An 18,617-nucleotide genomic window follows, 5' to 3' on the forward strand; every position below is an offset into this window, starting at 1 on the left:
TGACAAATTTCCTGCAACATCAGCCACTGCACAGAGAAGTCTGCAGTACACCACACTGGTTTCAGAAGAAACCTCATCAGGCTCTGTGCAGTGCAACATCAGCCTCTCCTCTTCTCAGATGTCTGGAACGGTTTGCAAGACACGCTGTTGGTTGTCATAACAGTAGTTTTCAACCTTTTTTCATCTGCAGACCCCTACAGAGGGACCCCTGTGGAAATCAGAGACACTTTCCAAAGATCCATGGATGACAGGCTGAAAACCACTGGTGTAATGTGCACCAGGCTAGACCCTCTGCTGGTGTAAACTGGCATAGCTCTATAAGACAATGGTGTTACTTGATTCTTCCTGGCTTGCCACAAATGCTCCCAAAATAAGCGCCTGGTAATAAATTCGACCCTGTCAGTCTTTGATAAGACTGCTTACATCTGATCTTCCAAGCACATTCAATTGTATTTTATCTGATTATTCAAATGCTGCCACTTTGATGCACTCAAAATGCTTCAAAGCAGATGGAGAATACTGTGTAAGAGCCTATTAAATACACCCCTGCAATTTGCAAACAAGATTGTTTGCAAAGTTAAAATGACAAACATACCAGAAGTCAAGCTACTTGGCAACCAGTAATACCTGGAGGTTACAGTACAGCACATACTGCTCTTATGACAGATGTTCCAAGAGTAACAGAGTCAGCTAGTGTGCTCACAAAGTTAAATGACCCACACGTACTCCCCACCACTAAATACAATAATTCTTTTTATCTGTAAGGCTCTGCCAAGCACAGATAACAGCACCAAGAGTGGGGCCTAGGAAAGTACAAGCCAGCTTTGACACTGCAAGCATGTTAAATCCAGACGGAGGAGAAACTTTGATAGTCCACTTATTCTTATCAGCTTTACACAATCACAGGGGAGAAGGGAAGAAAATAGCACAAAGTCCCACAAAATTACTCACCCCAAACTCAGTTTTTGGAGTCTACTAGGTAAGCAATAGCTTCCTTGACTCTGCTGAATTAGTGATGTTGAATTTAGATTAGTTACTAACTGAATAGTCGATGGGATTTCCATCGACTATTCGATTATTCTATAAATGCGCCTCTGCCTTTGAATTGTAGCAAGAGCTCTGCCAGGCTCCTGCTGCAGTTCAAAAGTGGAAGGCCCACAAGGAGCGCGGGGCCAGAGGGGGACTCCTGCTGGCTCCGCTTCCTGTAGTGCCTCAACCTTTGAAATGTACAAGAGCCTTAGTGGGGCTCTTGTACATTTCAAAAGCAGGACCGCAGCACAAGCAGAAACCGCTTCAGGCCCCGCTTGCGCCACTTCCCGCTGTGCCTCTACCTACCCAGCCCCCTGCGGAGACAGTGCTGGAGGGAACTGGCTTTTAATCCAGCTCCCTCCAGCACCTGCTCTTGCTCTCTCCTCCCCCCACCCCTTGCTGCCCAGAGGTAGGAAGTGGGGAAGTGACTAGCCGCATCATTAGTTGACTATCTGATAAGCTTCTGCATATCGGACAATCGACTAGTCGCTTACAGCCCTATTGTGAATACCGTAACACAAACACCCTTTGGCCTGGAGAAAGATGCAAAGGAGACAACTGGACATTAATGCAGCTTTGGATTAACTAACCGTGCCACCGACAGTGGAAGGAGGAGAGTGTCCACTGCTCTGCCCATAGGTCATGAGCAGTTTTAACTGTGAAAGTCATATTATTCCCCTTTGAGGAACAAGATCTTCTAGTTGATTCCTCACACTTTTTCCAAACTCGTGCTAGGGAGAGGAAAAGAGTAAACCACAGCTGTGAAGGGCGTGAAGCAAGAGGAAGGGGGCAATCATGCTCAGTGGATTTCTCAAACAAAGAAGAGACACTGCTACTGTGAGCGAGTTCTTTGGACCTGTGTGTAAGTCCAGGGCAGGGGGTGGCACTCTCCGGCAAGTGGCCTACCAGGGTTACCAGCTTGTGGGGGCAAGACATATTGCTTATATTGACCGTCACAGCTTCCAATGGCTGTGGTTCATTGCTCCCGGCCCACAGGAGGGGGGGCTGCCTGCAGACAGTCGATGTAAACAAAATGCCCCGCAGCCCACCAGCAGATTATCCTGAGGGACTGTGTGCTGAGGGTTGACAAGCCCTAAGTTTAGGGATTGCCTGCGGGCTCTGAAAGTTAGGAACTCTAGAGATATTCTACAGCACTAACTGCCTACTGCTGCACCAGAAAGCTCTGAAAGGCCTGAAACCTGTAGGCGCCTTCCCAGATACCGGCTAGTGAGAAAGGTGGAAGAGTTTTTAAAACCCCTTGAGTTTACTGAGCCAAACGCACACAAAAATAGCCATTCAAGCTAGTTGGAAGACAGAATGAACACACTAAGAATAAGGAATTAAATACATCCCATCTCCAGGACTGACAGACAGGTATTCATCGCAAAGGCTTTATCCCGAAACACGCTCCCTGAGACGCACAAGGAAAAAGCTTCACAGATACAAAAGATCTGGTGAGGTCTTCTCAGGCCACGTGTTGGAGCAATCACTGTTTAAAGCAACAGTAGCTAGTAGTATCCTCCCATCTCTCCCTAAGGAATAGCTAGACTTGTTTCAGGCTGCAGAGCTGACACACACAGAAGTAGGCCAGGTGCAGCGTTCTTATTCTCTAACTATGGAACTAAGCAAACCGTTCAGAGAAACAGCTATTACAAAGAACTGAATTTTTAACCACACACCAGTGACCGTTTAACATTCACATTATCAAGATACACTAATACGCAAAAAGAAGAAGATTAGTCATAGGAACTTCTCCAGAGGTATATACTCCTCTTAAACAATACGTAATGCTATTGAATATCCAAATAAGAAGACACTTGCAAATCACAACACTATATACCACAATGCCTACATCTGTACATGCCCATAAAGGACAGTACACCAGAGGTGGGCAATAATTCTGGCAGCAGGGGCGATTTCATGAATTATGGTACACAGTCATGGGCTGGCTTCAGTCCCTCCCTGCCCCAGGAAGGGGCAGGACCTTGTGCAGAAGGGGTGGAGCTGGGACTAGAGAGAAATAGCATGAGACAGACAGATTTTGTGACACAGACCAGGGGTGTATGGCAAGTGACAGCGAGCGTGTGCTGGCTGTTGCTTAGAGGTGCACGCTGATCACACATAACATTGACCATGAGAGCCAGGCGTTCCCTCTGCATCCAATTCAATTGCACCCCCTGCAAGTTCTAGCTTTGCCAGCACAATTAGCAAAACTACCCTCTCCCGGGAGGCCACCCAGGTTACGACAATCTTGCAGCCCACGGAGATGAAGGAGGCCCAACTCACTAGCCTAGGTTTCCCATCGCTACTGCAGAACATTCTTGAATGCTGAGTGAACAGTAAAAATAATGCAGCTGAAAACACAACTCCACTGCCACCTCCAAACACTTATACTACACTGATGAAAATTTCTTTACAAAGAAGGGCAGTACCATCACCCCCATTTACAGAGGGGGAAACTGAAGCACCAAGCAGGACGTGGCTTGCTCACAGTCATCCACCAGGGCAGTGACAGAGCCAGGATATTCTCTGGGACCCAAATTCTACCCAAAGCTAGAATAAGATCCGCGTATGAGAGCACAACTCAAAACATTCAGGTTTAATACACCATTTTATACAAATCTAGTGCAGAGAAAGCAGTTCAAAGCTTTATGCCCTCCAAAGGTCTAATTCTTGCTCTGTGAGTGTTTGATAAAAGATTTAAAGAGTCAATTTCAGCTCTAACAAAAACTCATACTACTTACCTATTCTTTTCCCTGTAGCTGCAACATTTCCATTCATTCCAAGCCCATGGGCAGGCTAAAAATAAAAATATTTTAAGTGGAATTACTGATGACTGACAACAAATACAAGATTAAGCAATTTCACAGCGGCTTGTCTGAAGCTCATGTTGTATCAGTCAATATAGATATGAAGAGAGCTATGAGAAGTATTTTGACTATAAAGTCCAAAGTTAAACTTTGTTTAAAAGGACTGATTTAAGAAATGTAGTGGAGCACATTAAAAACTTCTGTGGCTAATGTGAGTTACAGGTCAACCTTTAAAATGGCTCACCATTAATGAATAGCAGAAAGAGCCAAACGACATTTCTACACATACAGTGTTTAGCCAGGAGAGTTACAAGTGGCAAAGGAGTTTACACTCCGAACGAAAAGTACTCTAACATCACTGTAAATCTGTAGGGAGATTGCCTCTAGAAACCCACTAGCGAAACATGCAAGCAAGATGCCAAAGAAATCTAGAACACTGTCTGTTCTGAAGTACTGATGGTATCGGATGAGATGTATAGTCCCCCAGCTTGAAGAGGCATTATGGGGCAGTCTTCACTAGAGAATATAGGAAAACCCCAATTGGGCAGGAAATACTGGTACTTACCAGGAAATATTCAGCAGCATCATCGGGGGGAGAGGCTTTCTTAAAGCTTTCTTCCTGAAAACGCTGGAGGTTTGTAGGTAGTGCAATACCAGAAGTCCGAAACCTGCCCGTCCCGCAGGAATTCTGTAAACTTTCCCTGCTCGCGCTTCGGGCCAGCGAAGCTAAAAATTCTAAGTTATTTACAGAACCCACAGGTTCTTTGGATGCCTTGTTTGCCACCTCTGTGATGTCCCGAGCCTCCATTTTAGAAATGATATCGGGTCTTTTGCCAGGCGAGTCTACCTTCACACCACGAAATCTGGTAGTCCTTGGGAAAGAGGAGTCGGCCGTATTGTGGACCTCCAAAGATCGGAGCAGATTTGGGGAGGCAGCAGGCCTCAAGTTACCAACCTCAAAGCATTTGGGTTGCGGCTGCGGTTTCAGAGAACTGTGATGTGCCATTTGGGCTGAATACCGAAGAGGTGACAAGAATGTGTTCTTCTGAGGACTTAGTTCACGAGTGTTGAGATACCCAGCCTCCACTGTTGCCGCGCTCAGGATTTTTGTAATGGGCTTGCTATGCTGCTCTACAGCTTTAGACTCCTCATCCCCATCAGACAGTCCAAGCTCTGGGTTTACCTTCCCTATTCCATACAGTTCGCTGTACTGCTCAGCAGCATTTGCTTCCGCTAATAAAGCAAAAGCATCTGTTTCAGGTAGAAGCTTTTCTTCTGTTGCACACAGTTCTACATTTGGTAGAAGTGGATACAAGATAGGTTCTTCCTCATTTGTGGATGTCACATTTTCTAAAGCTTTTTCAGAATTCATAGGCAGCGACGGGACAGGGGGAAGGAAGCTGTTTGCAGGTAGTTTTGTATTGTCGAGTTCGACGCGAGATATTTTCGGCGGTAGTCGAATGCTATTAACTGACTGCGACCGGGAGGTGCTCTCCCAGTTGTCATCTTCCTTAAGAAAGTCACTAGGAATGGATGGCATTGTTCTACCAGCAGTGGCCAAAGTAGCCAAAGCTGAAAGTGCATTCTGGGAAGACTCCGAGGGATATGAATTCCCAGGAGGAGGTAGGCAGGACTGTCCAATGTGGGGGAGTACTCTTAAAAAACGGTGACGAGCAGCTGCTGTCGAACCGCTAGACGGTCGAGGAACCATTGGTGGACGAGGTTTCACCTTGACAGTCTTCTTAGGCTATTTCAAAGGAAAAAAAGACATTATTATTATTATTATTATTATTAGTGTTACAATAGCATCCAGAGAGCCCAACTGAGATTGGGCCCCATTGTGCAAGAGACTGTCCCCGCACAGAAGATAAAGGAAGTACTATTGTCCACAATTTACAGACAAGGGACTGAGGCACAGAAACTAAAGCGACTTACCTTATTTCTGCTTGAAAGGTAAAAATGGAACTCAGCCTAGAGCCTCACTCTCTTGTTCATACTCTAATTAAGGCATCAATACTTTTCAGTAGCTAATTATCTTGCTGATTAAGAAAAGAGGAAGATAATATCTTTCATTGGATCAATGTCTGTTTGTGGAAGAGACAAATTTTCAAGCTACACATTCTGTGTTGCTCAAAAGGTTTGTCCAATGCACCAACAGATATTACCTCACCCTCCTTATGCGTCTCATGTCCTGCTACTGACACCACTTGCTTCTTGACTGTACTTATAGACACCATAGCATTACTGTAAGTATTAACGAGATTATTATTATTGTGTTATTAACAAGTCTTTATTATTATTAAGTGAAGCATCAAAAGGTGAAAATATCCTTGATACACACTGAATTCTTTGACTGTTGAAGCAGGGCATCCAATTAAACTATTATTTATTGAAGACCACTGGCACATCAACCCTCCACTTAACAAAATGAATACCAGTCGGCTCTCTAAAAAGACTTGCACTGGGAAGACGCATCATTTTATCTTGGGGTTATTGAGACCACAGCCTCACCTTTTTACTTAGATTCATGTTTTCCATCTTTGCCTTGAGCAGCTTCATTTTGTTCATAGTAATTGAATTCTCAATAATCTGTTGGCCGGAAGGAGATGCCTCTGTTTCTTCCTCGTCGTCTGCATACAAATTATAAACTGAGCCACCACTGAAATGAGAAAAAAATCAAAGTTTTAGTGTTTTCACATTCTACAATCAAGGGACTTATCCATAACTTATCAATGCAGAGTACACCCACACAACTAGAAAGGCAAAGCCAATAGTCCATCTGTTACCAAGCATTATAGGAACTGTACGAAAGGATATTTCAAAAAGCAGTTCTCTTTGGAGAAAACAAGAATTCTTTAATGGGATGTTCACACCATGAACTGGTAATGAGGAGATCAGAATACAGCCAAGGTACCTGGAAATTGTACTTTATGTAGTTTTGCACCCACTGTATATTTTCCCCCAAAAGTCAGCATTCAGTCCATTAGTGTCATCAGCTTTGGATATGCCAGCAGGAAACCTGACTCAGACAACAAGCTGATCAGTTTTCCCATTACTCAGACACTGTCACAGAAAGGAAGTCCTAATTTCGATACATCCCAAAGGTGTGGTGGTGGATGGTGTGTGTTTTTTTGTTTTTAAAGAAAAAAAGAAATGGAGGGGTTATCCATGTGTATATGACATTCTATTTCTGCTTTTTAAAATAAAAAGAAGACTCAGTTTAAGGAATCTCATTTGGAAAAAGGAAACTCTCCTCCAAGAACACTAGATCTAACCAGACAAAACACACTGGAATGGATCGCTGGCAATAACGTCACACCACGCCATCTGCTAAAATACACAGAGTGAAAGTAGAAAATGGACCTCAATATGTTTTAAATCTTATCCCTGATTTTTTTCCTTTAGCAAGCATTCTATTAATACACCCCCAACATTTAACTGTGCAACCATGGAAACATTAAGAAGCGTATTGAGTTTGATTCACACGTCGTATCACGTCTAACAGAAGTATTTTCTCTTCAAGAGAGATGTGGAAAGAACTAAATTCCAAGAGAAAGTCATCACAGGTCAGAAAGGTGTAATTACTACAAAGGATGCCAAATCTTAAATTTGTGAGCGCCAGATATGTCCCAATCATATGGCCACAAATTAAAGTTGGCATCTTCCCTGGTTTTCAAAGGCAGTCTACTCCACTTAAATGAAGAATCAGTGTTTGTGCTGACTCTCTAGGCAAAGATCAAGGACAGTTCTTGGATGAATAGGATGGCAAATCCTAAATTAGAATGTGAGTAAGAGTCATGTATTTCCTCATTAGAAACTGAACAACTGTGCATAAAGAAAAGCAACAAACACTTCATACCTTTATTCGTTCTACATTAAAGAACCCATCCAGACTCACAACCTTGCAAATAATAAACAAGTCAATTCCGTTTGCCTGGTTTTCACCTACTACTGTTAAAAGCGACACCAACAGTAACTATAACAAAAGAATTGAGAGTTCTCTTCTCCCTCTCCCTACCCCATTTTACTTTGTGCAATTGAGAGCACACCATTACTGGTTTTACTCGTTATTTATGTCCCTAATTTTGATACACTAATTTGACTAAGAGTCTTTACAGGAGATCCTAGAAAAACACCCAGTCAGCATAATGTATTTCCCTGGAAATAAAGAAGCTGGCTAAACTCCAATACAGTCATATTTCAATCATATGTTAGAATACCAGTCTTAACAGGCAGGGAAATTCAGATCACTAATTTTTAAGAACAAGAATTAGAACCCCTGGCAGATACTAGAAAATATATACAAAACTTGACTCTCTCCCCATTTCCTCCAGTTAATATATATTTTTATTCTCTCTTTCTCTACAGCACTCAGTAGTTTGGGAAAGCACAAATTCAGCACTACATTTTGCTATGTTCCTATGCTTTATATTTTTCTCCTGGGTGCATTTGGTGCCAAAACATTAAAAATTCTGAAAAGTTCTTCCAATTGTATTTGTCAACACAATACTAATCTAATCTGGACATTTATAATCTAATAAATCCATGGTACACCCACATCTTGAATACTGCGTGCAGATGTGGTCTCCTCATCTCAAACAGATATCTTGGCACCGGAAAAAGTTCAGAAAAGGGCAACAAAAATGATGAGGGGTCTGAGCGGCCAGCACCTCTGCAGCCCATTTGGAGGTAGGGGAGGAATGAATTTCTGCAAAACTGCATTGTGCAGTGGTACGGAATTCCCCCAGGAGTATATATTTACGGACAAGTTACGGATGCCAGCTGCTCCATCCACCAAAGCCACCACTCTGCTCAGTCCTTCAGCCGACAGAGTGGAACTACAGTAATGAAAACACCCCCACACAGTGTAATCATTAGTCAATACTGAGCAGCTCTTTAACTAGACTGGAGAATCCTGGAGAGTAGAGCCAATGAATAAGCTTATTAGTCATCACCTGCAAAAACAACTAAAAGCACTGTGGCACCTTACAGACTGACAGATTTGGGCATAAGCTTTTGTAGACAAAAACCACTTCCTCATATGCTTCTTCGTGCATGCATCTGACGAAGAGGTTTTTAGCCACAAAAGCTTATGCCCAAATAAATCTGTTAGACTCTAAGGTGCCACAGGATTCCTCGTTGATGTAAACAGTGCCAGTCACAGTGCTGAGAACAGACACTTCAACCTTGTTTACACACCGACTACCAGAACAGGCCTACCCTCCAAAGTGTTTGCAACGCCCCCCATCCCAGACGGTTTTGTGTCATCTGCAAATCTGATCAGTGACAGTACTGCGGGAGACAGTCTAAATATTCTCTGGACGCCAGTTAAGGAATAACAGCTGAAAAGTTGTAACGCTTCCCCAACCCCTGCAGCCAGACGTGGAAATCAAACCCCACACTTTTTACCTTAAAGATTCAGATAATGGTGTTAAAGTGCCATCCCCCCTGTCTACCACACGGAAGAAATTCAACTGATCTCCTTCCCGGTACACCAAGAAGGTAACTTGTTTGTTGGAAGGCCCCTTCTCCCAGACCTCATCTCGACTGGGATCCATGTATTCAGCCATTTCCCTAATAGGGTCTTCCACAGGAACTATAAGGAGAAAACAGAATGAAAAACAGTCTATTTCAGCTCTGATCCCTCCAAAGAGGCTGAGGTAGAAGACCTCAACCCGTATACTGCATTTAAAAAAAAAAATCTACAGCGATGGTCTGAAAATGTCTCTGATGGAACAGTCTTCAGGAAGAAAACAATAACCTGCCCAACTTCGTGTCAGCCTAGAATGAGCTTTTTCAGCCAGCGACTCAAACACCTGCTTAGATGTGGTTTGAATTCCCTGTGGTTCCATGTCATTTAGGTGGGTGTTTCAAGAGTCTGAAGCACTCTAGTGTGTCTGGCTCAAGTTCCCCCACCTCTCCCTGCTATGTTTAAATCCCCACCCTCTAGTCTGGGGCACTTCAGTGACTGCTGGCAGTCAGCCCAGAGGAGCCAATGGAACCACCCTGTGTTGACAAGTCTGAATGGGGCCAGCTGTCAGCCTCTAGCTATCATATCGAGCCAGGGTTTTATCATCCCACTTCACAAGCACCTCCATTCATCCTGTCAGAGCCATCAAAATCCACAGCTTCCATGCAGCGACTCACTGTGTCGCTCACTACTCGTCAAAGGAAACCTACTCACAGAAAGTCCACCTGCTTACAGCTATTAAGGAAGTTAGGGCATGAATGCTTTAACCACATCATTGCCTGTGTTTGGGACAGTGCAGAGGTAGGGTTATTTTTAAAGCTTAGCTGCCAGAAACAGTTGATTGGAAGGGTACAAAGCACAGTCTAAAAATTTAGGCATTTGTTATCCCCTATTCATCTGTCGGGCTCTCCTCCACTTCCCTTACTAGCCTTCTCCTTTCACTGAAGCACACCCCCACCTCGCTAGCTCTGAGCAGAACTCCATATGAGAAAGGATGGAATGAGATAAATGAGCAGACCATAGGATCCTGCTTAGCTACTGAAGATCTGGCATTAGACCTGCCTCTCCCTCGCCACCTGCAACAACGGAAGAAGTCCCATGCATACTGGTGGCTTACTACTGAAAGCACACCTCTTCCTACAGCTCTGCAGCACATGCATAAGGGATGGAGAGCGGGACACAAAAGGCAAAGGCATACCAAACAGGGAGGGGCCTTCAGATGTCCAAGGAGGGGATAGAAAGACAGAGGAGAAACAAAGTTAGTTGGTTAAGGATGGAAAATTCTATTCACTAGATTTATAAGTCAAATATATCACCACTACTTAAAGAGACTGATAAAGACTGTAAGCTCCCCCCTAAAATATTTAAAACTCAAGTTACAGTGAGCAGAGGAAATCCAGAGACAAATGAAATCAGACCCATCTTGACGTTTTAAACCTGGTTAATTTTTTCCAGTCTAAAAAAAGAAAGATTGAGGTTAAATTTGATTACTCTTTACTTTGAATTAGAGAAAATAATCTCAACAGCACTCACTATGTTTTAATTACTCTGAGCTCAGGTTTTTTTTTTCTGGCAAAAGATTAGTTTTGGGGGAATCCTAGAATCATGTTAAGAGACTGAAGTTTACAACAAAGTTTATTTAGAAACCATTCTACTTTAAGTTTCGCCAGAGTATGATTAGAGAGAGCAAGTAGGTCCTTTAGAAACAACGACTAATGTAATTCTCCTATGAAAATAACCTACAACACATGGAGTGCATGTAAACTACAGCCCTTTTTCGATAAAAGGATGTAAATTAGATGTATCGAAATTGTAAATGAAGCCAGGATTTGAATTTCCTGCACTTCATTTCGATACGTCTAATTTACATCCTTTTATCAAAAAAGGGATGTAGTTTAGATGTACCCAGAGAGAAGATAAGAGCAGAGTTTTGTAAAACAAGGCATTTTATGTTCTATATAGCAGATTGCACTTAGTGACATTACAATGGAGGTTTCATTATATGAAAGCTAAGTGTCAGGCAGATTATTTTTAATTGCCTTTGAAAGTTGAACTCGTTTAAGCTTGATTAGATGTGAATCCCCAAAGGATGTGTAGAGGTCTCTTCTACAGAGTGCTTTACAAGTGAAAATAGCAAAGGGATTTCCTCACTTTCATCATTCATGCCTTTGTGGGTTTTATCACATAACAATGCTTTACCTATCCTAGGGTAGGCTGCTGCCCCATCTGTAGTAGTCAACAAAACACGTGCCAGACTGACATGCTTGGGTAACCAACGCCCCAGCTGTTGTTCAAGGGCACGGAGATTCTGAAGTCAAAAGAGGCTGTTTGGTGCACTATTTCTCATGCTCAACCTATATTGCTCTTCGGCCTCAAAGTTATTTCAGAGTATTGCTGAAGGGGGCCTCTGCATAAAGATCTGGATATCCTTGTATATATGCTTTGCAAGTATGAACTGTTCTCCCACCCAGGATCCCAACAGTCAACACTTTGAGTGAAAGTCACCTAAAAATTGCATTGTCCATTTGAAAATTAGACAGCAGAAACCAATTCATCTATCCTATTTCTAGCTGAGAATCAGTGCCGTCCTGCATGTGTATTTCTGCCAGCATTCAAAGCGCAGTTCATTCATGATATTATTTGAAGAGGATAGCTCCATTTCGCTGCCTTCCTCAAAACCCATTCTTTTTTTTCCAACAATTAACCTTTCTATCCTCCTTTTTACTTCCCTTTCCACGAGTCTATTAAAAATTAAGAACAATTTATGTGCAAACTGATAACGTGTTCGGTTGAGCGAAACGTATAAGATGGCAAGGCCACATGTTGCCTAAATTACTGCCCTACCCTTTCCTTTCCTGCTAAGGTGGCACTACAGAACTTCAGTTTGTTAGCCAAGGGTGGATCTGATTAGGGTAACTCCTCTAGAATTCTGCTTTCAGGTACTCAGCCTGAAAAAGTAGATGATAAAACAAAGGGCTAACTTATCTCAAGCTGAAGAAGAACTGCCACTGACAGTAAGCAATAAAGAGAATAGAAACAATCAAACCTCAAAGCTCTGACTAATTTGTAAGGAAAGAAAAAACAAACCTCTTCACAGGGACGCTAATGTGGTGTCAAAGCAGACTGACATATATTGAAGCAAAGACTCCCATAAACTCGATATACCGAATAGCTCTGGATTCCTAATACTACTCTTCTTTCTCTTTTAACTATTTTTTAAAAGGGATACAGACTTAAAATATAGTCTGTTTCATGACACGCTGTATTTTAACACGTAGCACCCATTCGAACGACTATGCACAAGTGTGTTAAATGAAAGAAAAGTTAAATCACTTTGCTAATACAGGTTGAATCTCTCTAGTGTAGCACGCTCGGGACCTGACTGGTGCTGATCCAGAGAATTTGCCAGACCACCAGAGGTCAATATTGTCTAGCAGCATTGACAACACTTACACTGCTTACTGGGCTCTAAGAAGACAGGGGTAAATTAAAGCTACACAACAGCACAATACATTGAGAACCAAGACTGGGATCTGTAAACAAACTTTATGGGACTATGGGAAACTTGGTTACACCCATAAATGGACATCCAACTAACTAAAATCTTGCCGGGCCATAGATGTTGCCAGACCAGAGAGGGTCAACCTGTAATAATCTTAGTGTTACAAACAACACCAGAAGATACATTTTTAGGTACGCTTGATTTTTAAGAGGTGTCCTTTTACCAATAAATGACATTTTCACATTACACAATTAGGATGCGCTAAACTGGATAGTCCAACAGAACAGTAACTTAATCACGCTAGCTGAGATTTTTCTAAGTTAGTTAGGAATTTCAATTGGCATCCAACTCCGTAAGTCTCCTTTGGAAATCTCACTATCATGTGTACTTATTATCTTTTCCAATATTCCTAGTTAAATTAATTAATACCTTATTAATACCTTATTTTCGCATTAAGTCTATACTGTAGAGAAATGCAGTTCAAGTAAGTTATGTAAGGGAGCCAGTCAATATTTTATTGCAGTAATCGCTTTTCAACTTCTAGCCCAACTTCACATCAAGAGTTTCCTTTAGGCTAATGACGTTTAAAACCACAAAATACGACAAATCAAAGAGATGGGTAAACAGACCCTTACATGCACCTCAAAAATCTTCCAATTCCTTTACAATTAGTCCATTTGGCCGAAAAGCTTAGCTAAAATAAAATGGTCTACAGTTAGGAGCATTGGAGTAAGAGTCATTATTAGATTGTCTTGATTCTTCACACAAAACCGACACAGACTTAAACTTGTACCTACCTCTTCTAGTGTTAATAGGCCCACCTCGCATAGCCAGTACCAGCTTCAAAGTGCAACCTTCCGAAATGCTGCAAATAGTCAACAAAATAGATGAAGTTTTACTGTCCTCTCAGTTTCTAATAGCAAAAGCTATGTTTGAAAGTGTTTGTTTTAGTTTTGTCTTATACTCACTTGTAATCATTCAAGCAATAGTCATCTTCCAGCTCTACATTATTCCAAATTAAGTGCTGCTGAGAGACAGGAATACCTTTGAAAAGACAACATTAAAATCAGTCAATTGGTAGAACGTCATTGTAGATTCTTCGTCAGAGAGACTAAAAATGGTTGTTTTCTAGCCACACCACTTGCTAGACAGTAGGTGTGCATTTAAACACACTGCAAATGCTATAATGTAGACTAAAGGGCAACCACTCAGTCAGGTTTTGTCTGCGCCGCAAGCTGAGCTATATTGCAACCCAGGTAGGCACAGCCATGCTAGAATAGCTTAAGCTGATCAAATATTCTAGGGCTTCCCAAACTCTACACTTCAACTCAGTTTCTGTAGGACCCCAAACTCACCACCTCCACAGAGCTTCTTTTATGGGACACTGGGGAATGTTTATGGTCAACTGCAGCAAGATACAACTTTCAGAACTTTGTTTTTAAAGGGGTCTTGCCTGTGTGTATGCACGCTATTTTATTACATATTGTTTTAGAGCAGGGAAAATGTTTATCGACTTTATCAAATGCCTTTAAAATATGCCTAGGATTTTGAAAAATATAAGTTCTAAAATATGATACAGCAGAGCCATTTGGAACAGTTATGACAGATCAAGAATACTCCGTTCAGTAAGACTCAAATAATTAGTAAAATAGGGTGATGCAGACATCACTTTCATGAGCACTAAAAAAGTGACAAAATGAAAGTAAGGGTTCTACATTCTTCTCAATGACTCTGGATATTAACAAGATTTTTTTTTTCTAGCTGCCATCCCTGTAAACTCATCCTGCAACCTGAAAATCAAGCTGACTGACTGTGATGGCAGAATTTGGATCACAGATTTACACTCTTGCACACTGAGGCTGCACAGGTGTATTGGAAGAAAGACTTTGGCCTTCAATTAGAAGTTAAACAATTGTGTTTGATGCACATATGAGAATACATTTGAGCTCTCAATAATAGCACTGCAGTCAACTCCCATAAAACTAGAGTTGAGAAGACAACAGCACATGAGAAGGGAGAAAAGAGCCAGTTGGTTTGTTTGCTGCTACAGGGTCTATTTGCACAGTTCTGAAGCAGAGCTCACATTTTGCAGCCAACATCAATGTTTTTTAAAATAAATTGTGAATTACAGGAACTGTCCCCACCAGGTTATGGGAGAGGCCGCTTTTATCAACATTAGAAGGTTCCAACATATTTTTACTTCAGCCAAAAGAAAAGGCATGAAATGACATTAGTGCAATGCAGCAATGCCTGTATGTAATCTGTCAAAGTCACATGAGAGAGACATGGTGACATGCTAGAGAAGCAAATGTCTTTTCTTCAGCTGGCTATTTAATAAGTGGTGATATTTCAAGACTGCAACATGAGCAAAAGCAAACACAAAAAGAAGTTGGCAAAAGGCAGCGTGCTACAATAAAATGATTTTTAACTTAACGGCCTGGTTACAGTCTTTATTGTGTGAATTTGTCATGGTTTCATTTGCCTTCAAGGGGTGATTTCTAATTACTTTCATAAAATGATAGAGCATTTGTTACAAAATGTTCTTTTGCAACAAATGATTCAACTTTAATCCTATAGAGGCAAACATGATTTTCATTCTTCTAAAGGTAACAAAACCCTTTCAGTGGAGGATGCGGAGTAAAAATATTTTACTGTCTGCAATAAGGGAAGCATAGGCACACTCATTTTTATGTGGTTTCCCATAATCCTACATTTAAAATGCAAATAAAGTACTATCCGTTCCTGCAGGTTCATATGCAAGGAAAGCTGCATTCGGTGCCTTTTGCAGGATTGTGGTTTATATTCTACGTGTAGGCAAATCTGCATACAGATTCAGAACAAAACTGGCAATGATCACAAGGTTTACTCAGAACTGCTTCTTCCGATGAAGCACGTAGTCCTGCCACTGGGCAATTCTAATCCGTATGAGCAAATAATAGTTCAGCCATGTTACTAAACGCTCCATCAAGTCAGCTGGCCAGATGGAGCTCAAGGGAGGGGATGATAGCTAATTCGGGTCTTGCCGCTCTCCGTACACCTACTGCCACTCTTAAGTGACAACCTGCTTTGCATGAGCCAACCCATGTCCTCTCCCTGCCTCTCTGCCCTCAAAACCAGGTGCCATTTTGGTGCCAGCCTGTCAGGCACAGGCCTTGAAGGTCAATCCCATTCCATCTTGCTACATCTTCCTGGCTTCCTTGGGGTACCTGCTTTAACATACCAGAAACATCTTTTACCCCACAATATGTGGTGCTGAAGCTGAACAGCCTGCTCCCATTTATTATTTCACCTTGCATTTTATCACCCCAAATATTCCTCTACAGGTCAAAATCTATGCAATCTTTCAAATCTGTCTTTTCAAACCACCTTCCAGGTGTGACTACATGCTGGAAGAAGGGTACACTGATTTTTTCACATTTACTGTCCCTGGCTACAGATGTTGAGCTGGCAAAGCAATCTTTGCTTGGTCTAGGAGACCCTGTCTACACTGGGGAAGGTTTCCAAAAAATGCAAACTAGTTTAAAGCATCTTAGAGCAAGAACTCAGACAAGGTCAGAACTACTTTCTACAGCTAATATACACCCCAGTGTGGACAGTGACATTATTTGTAGTGGCAGAACTTGCTTCTGCAAGAAGCCAGAGTAAGCTGCAAAGTTCAGTCCACTCCCAGTGCTTGCTTTTCAACTCAATTTGGTGACATCACAATTAGAGATGTAAAATCCTGGTTAATTGGCTAACCAGTTAAACATGTTGTTTAACTGGTTAACCAATTAAATGAGGGGTAAGTGCGTGTGGGGGGGGGGAGGGGGGTTGCTCCAGCAGGTAGGGGATCCATCCTGGCCAGAATAGCCCTGGACTGGATGCTGCAGCAGTCCCTGCCTGTGATGGACCAGGGCGCCGCACAAGCAGGAGCTGCTTCAGCCCTGCCGGAGCAGCTCCTGTTCGTGACAAGCACCCCCGCAGGGCTGGAACTGCACACTGCTTGCAGCAGGCAAGAAGCTGCTCCAGCCCTTACTGGATAACCTTAACCAGCAAGCCTTACTACCCATGAAAGGGCAAGGCTTACCAGTTAAACCTTCAAATCCCTAACCACAATAGGTTGCTGTAAAAGTAACTACCAGTTGATTATGACTCCAAGTAGTAAGGAACAAGACTGATGCAATTTACATGCAATGCACTTGTGATACAGAATATGAAGAGAACGCGAGGAAACATGATTTTCTAAACCAATATTTATAAAAAGGTAGAATCAAAAAAGAGAATCAAACCGAGGCAGAAAAAGAATTATTCTGTATTTTGCTTTAAGGAAAGATGACTATGAGATGAGAGGTGACTTCACAAGTGTAAAAGGTTCACTAGAGAAACTTGGATAGGGATCACTTTCAGTCCAACAGCAACAGAAGAGATAACAGTCATTCCAGAGTATGCGATTTTAATACAGGAATTCATATTTATAATTTCATTGTATTGCAGTCTAAATCCACTGCTCGTGTTAGTTTTGATCTACAGCTACAAAATGTTATATTGTCCAGTCTAGGATCAATCAATATACTGTTTCTTAGACACCATACCATGCTACCTTAAGACAGGATTCCTGAAGGACGTGAAACTGACACAGTGCAGGCTACTGCTGATGGTAGTCCTATTTTGAGGAAGACTGACTGACAACATTTACATTTTTATGCCATTGCTATCAAACACATCTCCAAAGACACATTCAATGGAACGATCCTGGGTGAAGGAAGAATTGAGGCTGCTACTGCCTTGAAGATAATTAAGTATGTTTTGCTGGGACAAGTTTGAATCTTTGCATGTGATCTGCAACATGGGACAGAAAGCTTGTGTCGGAACAGATGTGTGGCTGAAAAGCATGGCCACCACATCAACCCTGTTTGAGCTTCAAGCAGTTTCACTAAGGATTTAGATGGGCTAGAGAAGCTGTGGGCGTTTACCTGTTATCAAGGTTTACCTGTGCTCTTCAAGCCTGGTAAAGTCAGCAGACTGGTGTTGGGGCTATTCTTGGTGCAATATCCCGCTTTCTTAAAGCAGACATCAACTATTTCCATGTCCCTAAACCTGCCCAAGAAGGTCAGATTATGAAACAGGGAGTAGGAAAATGGTGATGGCAGTATCTGAAAGTCATATTCAGGGCTCGCCGAACTGCGGCGAGCCCTGCTCGCCAGCCGGGCTGTCCGGCAATCAGCGCATGCACAGATCACCCGAACCCGACTCTTCCGGGTTGTAATCTCGCCACGGGTGAGTAGATTGCATTATTTATCGAGCCCTAGTCATATTTACTTAGTCCCCGTCTGTCTGATTTCAGGCCTCGTTACATGCACCCGTCTCTCTTGATAATACAACAACAGACAAAAGATCAGTTTTCTTTGATAGATTTTAGTTCTGCTAACGGCATTTGTTATAGTTGACCCATGAGTGAGGACCTTGCAAGGGAATTGTTAACACGATTCTGTATTCCCCCCCAGAGATCATATACAATTATAGGGAGTAATAACTTGCCTGTAATTTAATTGCAAAAGCAATAGCATTCACAATGGGATGTTCCACCGCAATGGTAAATGGGCTATTTCATCACAGCATTCTAGTTATATGTACAAGCTACAACAAGTCAGGAAAGAATTGCCTCCCTCCCTGCCCGCTACACAACATGTTGGGATCTTTTAGCCCCATCCTAAGTCATACACACGATTTTCAGAAACGAGCGCTGGTGGACTCCTGTGTCTTACACATTTTTGTGGGGTGTATTTATCAGTCATTTTAAAGCCTATACAATCAGGTCCATTATTCA

The 18,617-nt window shown here is 42.2% G+C and overlaps 1 protein-coding gene and 1 long non-coding RNA gene across 5 annotated transcripts in view; one reads left to right on the forward strand and one right to left on the reverse strand.

Annotated features, from left to right (window-relative positions):
* Nucleotides 1–15,244, forward strand: part of LOC142830475 (uncharacterized) — a 33,989-nt gene extending 18,745 nt beyond the window's left edge. Inside the window, exon 3 of the long non-coding RNA XR_012905752.1 lies at nucleotides 14,573–15,244. This is a non-coding gene — a long non-coding RNA (uncharacterized LOC142830475). The remainder of the gene's footprint in view (nucleotides 1–14,572) is intronic.
* The window catches only part of ZFAND4 (zinc finger AN1-type containing 4), a 29,812-nt gene that overhangs the window by 6,307 nt on the left and 4,888 nt on the right, over nucleotides 1–18,617 (reverse strand). For all 4 annotated transcript variants that reach the window (XM_075935707.1, XM_075935708.1, XM_075935704.1 and 1 more), the window contains exons 3-8: nucleotides 13,780–13,855; nucleotides 13,609–13,676; nucleotides 9,249–9,435; nucleotides 6,351–6,498; nucleotides 4,405–5,586; nucleotides 3,774–3,828 (exon numbers count right to left, since the gene is read on the reverse strand). In XM_075935707.1, the coding sequence (XP_075791822.1) occupies nucleotides 3,774–3,828; nucleotides 4,405–5,586; nucleotides 6,351–6,498; nucleotides 9,249–9,435; nucleotides 13,609–13,676; nucleotides 13,780–13,855 (1,716 nt within the window). The remainder of the gene's footprint in view (nucleotides 1–3,773; nucleotides 3,829–4,404; nucleotides 5,587–6,350; nucleotides 6,499–9,248; nucleotides 9,436–13,608; nucleotides 13,677–13,779; nucleotides 13,856–18,617) is intronic.

Source organism: Pelodiscus sinensis, chromosome 8 (assembly GCF_049634645.1).
Source record: "Pelodiscus sinensis isolate JC-2024 chromosome 8, ASM4963464v1, whole genome shotgun sequence".
In the NCBI taxonomy this organism is placed as follows: domain Eukaryota; kingdom Metazoa; phylum Chordata; order Testudines; family Trionychidae; genus Pelodiscus; species Pelodiscus sinensis.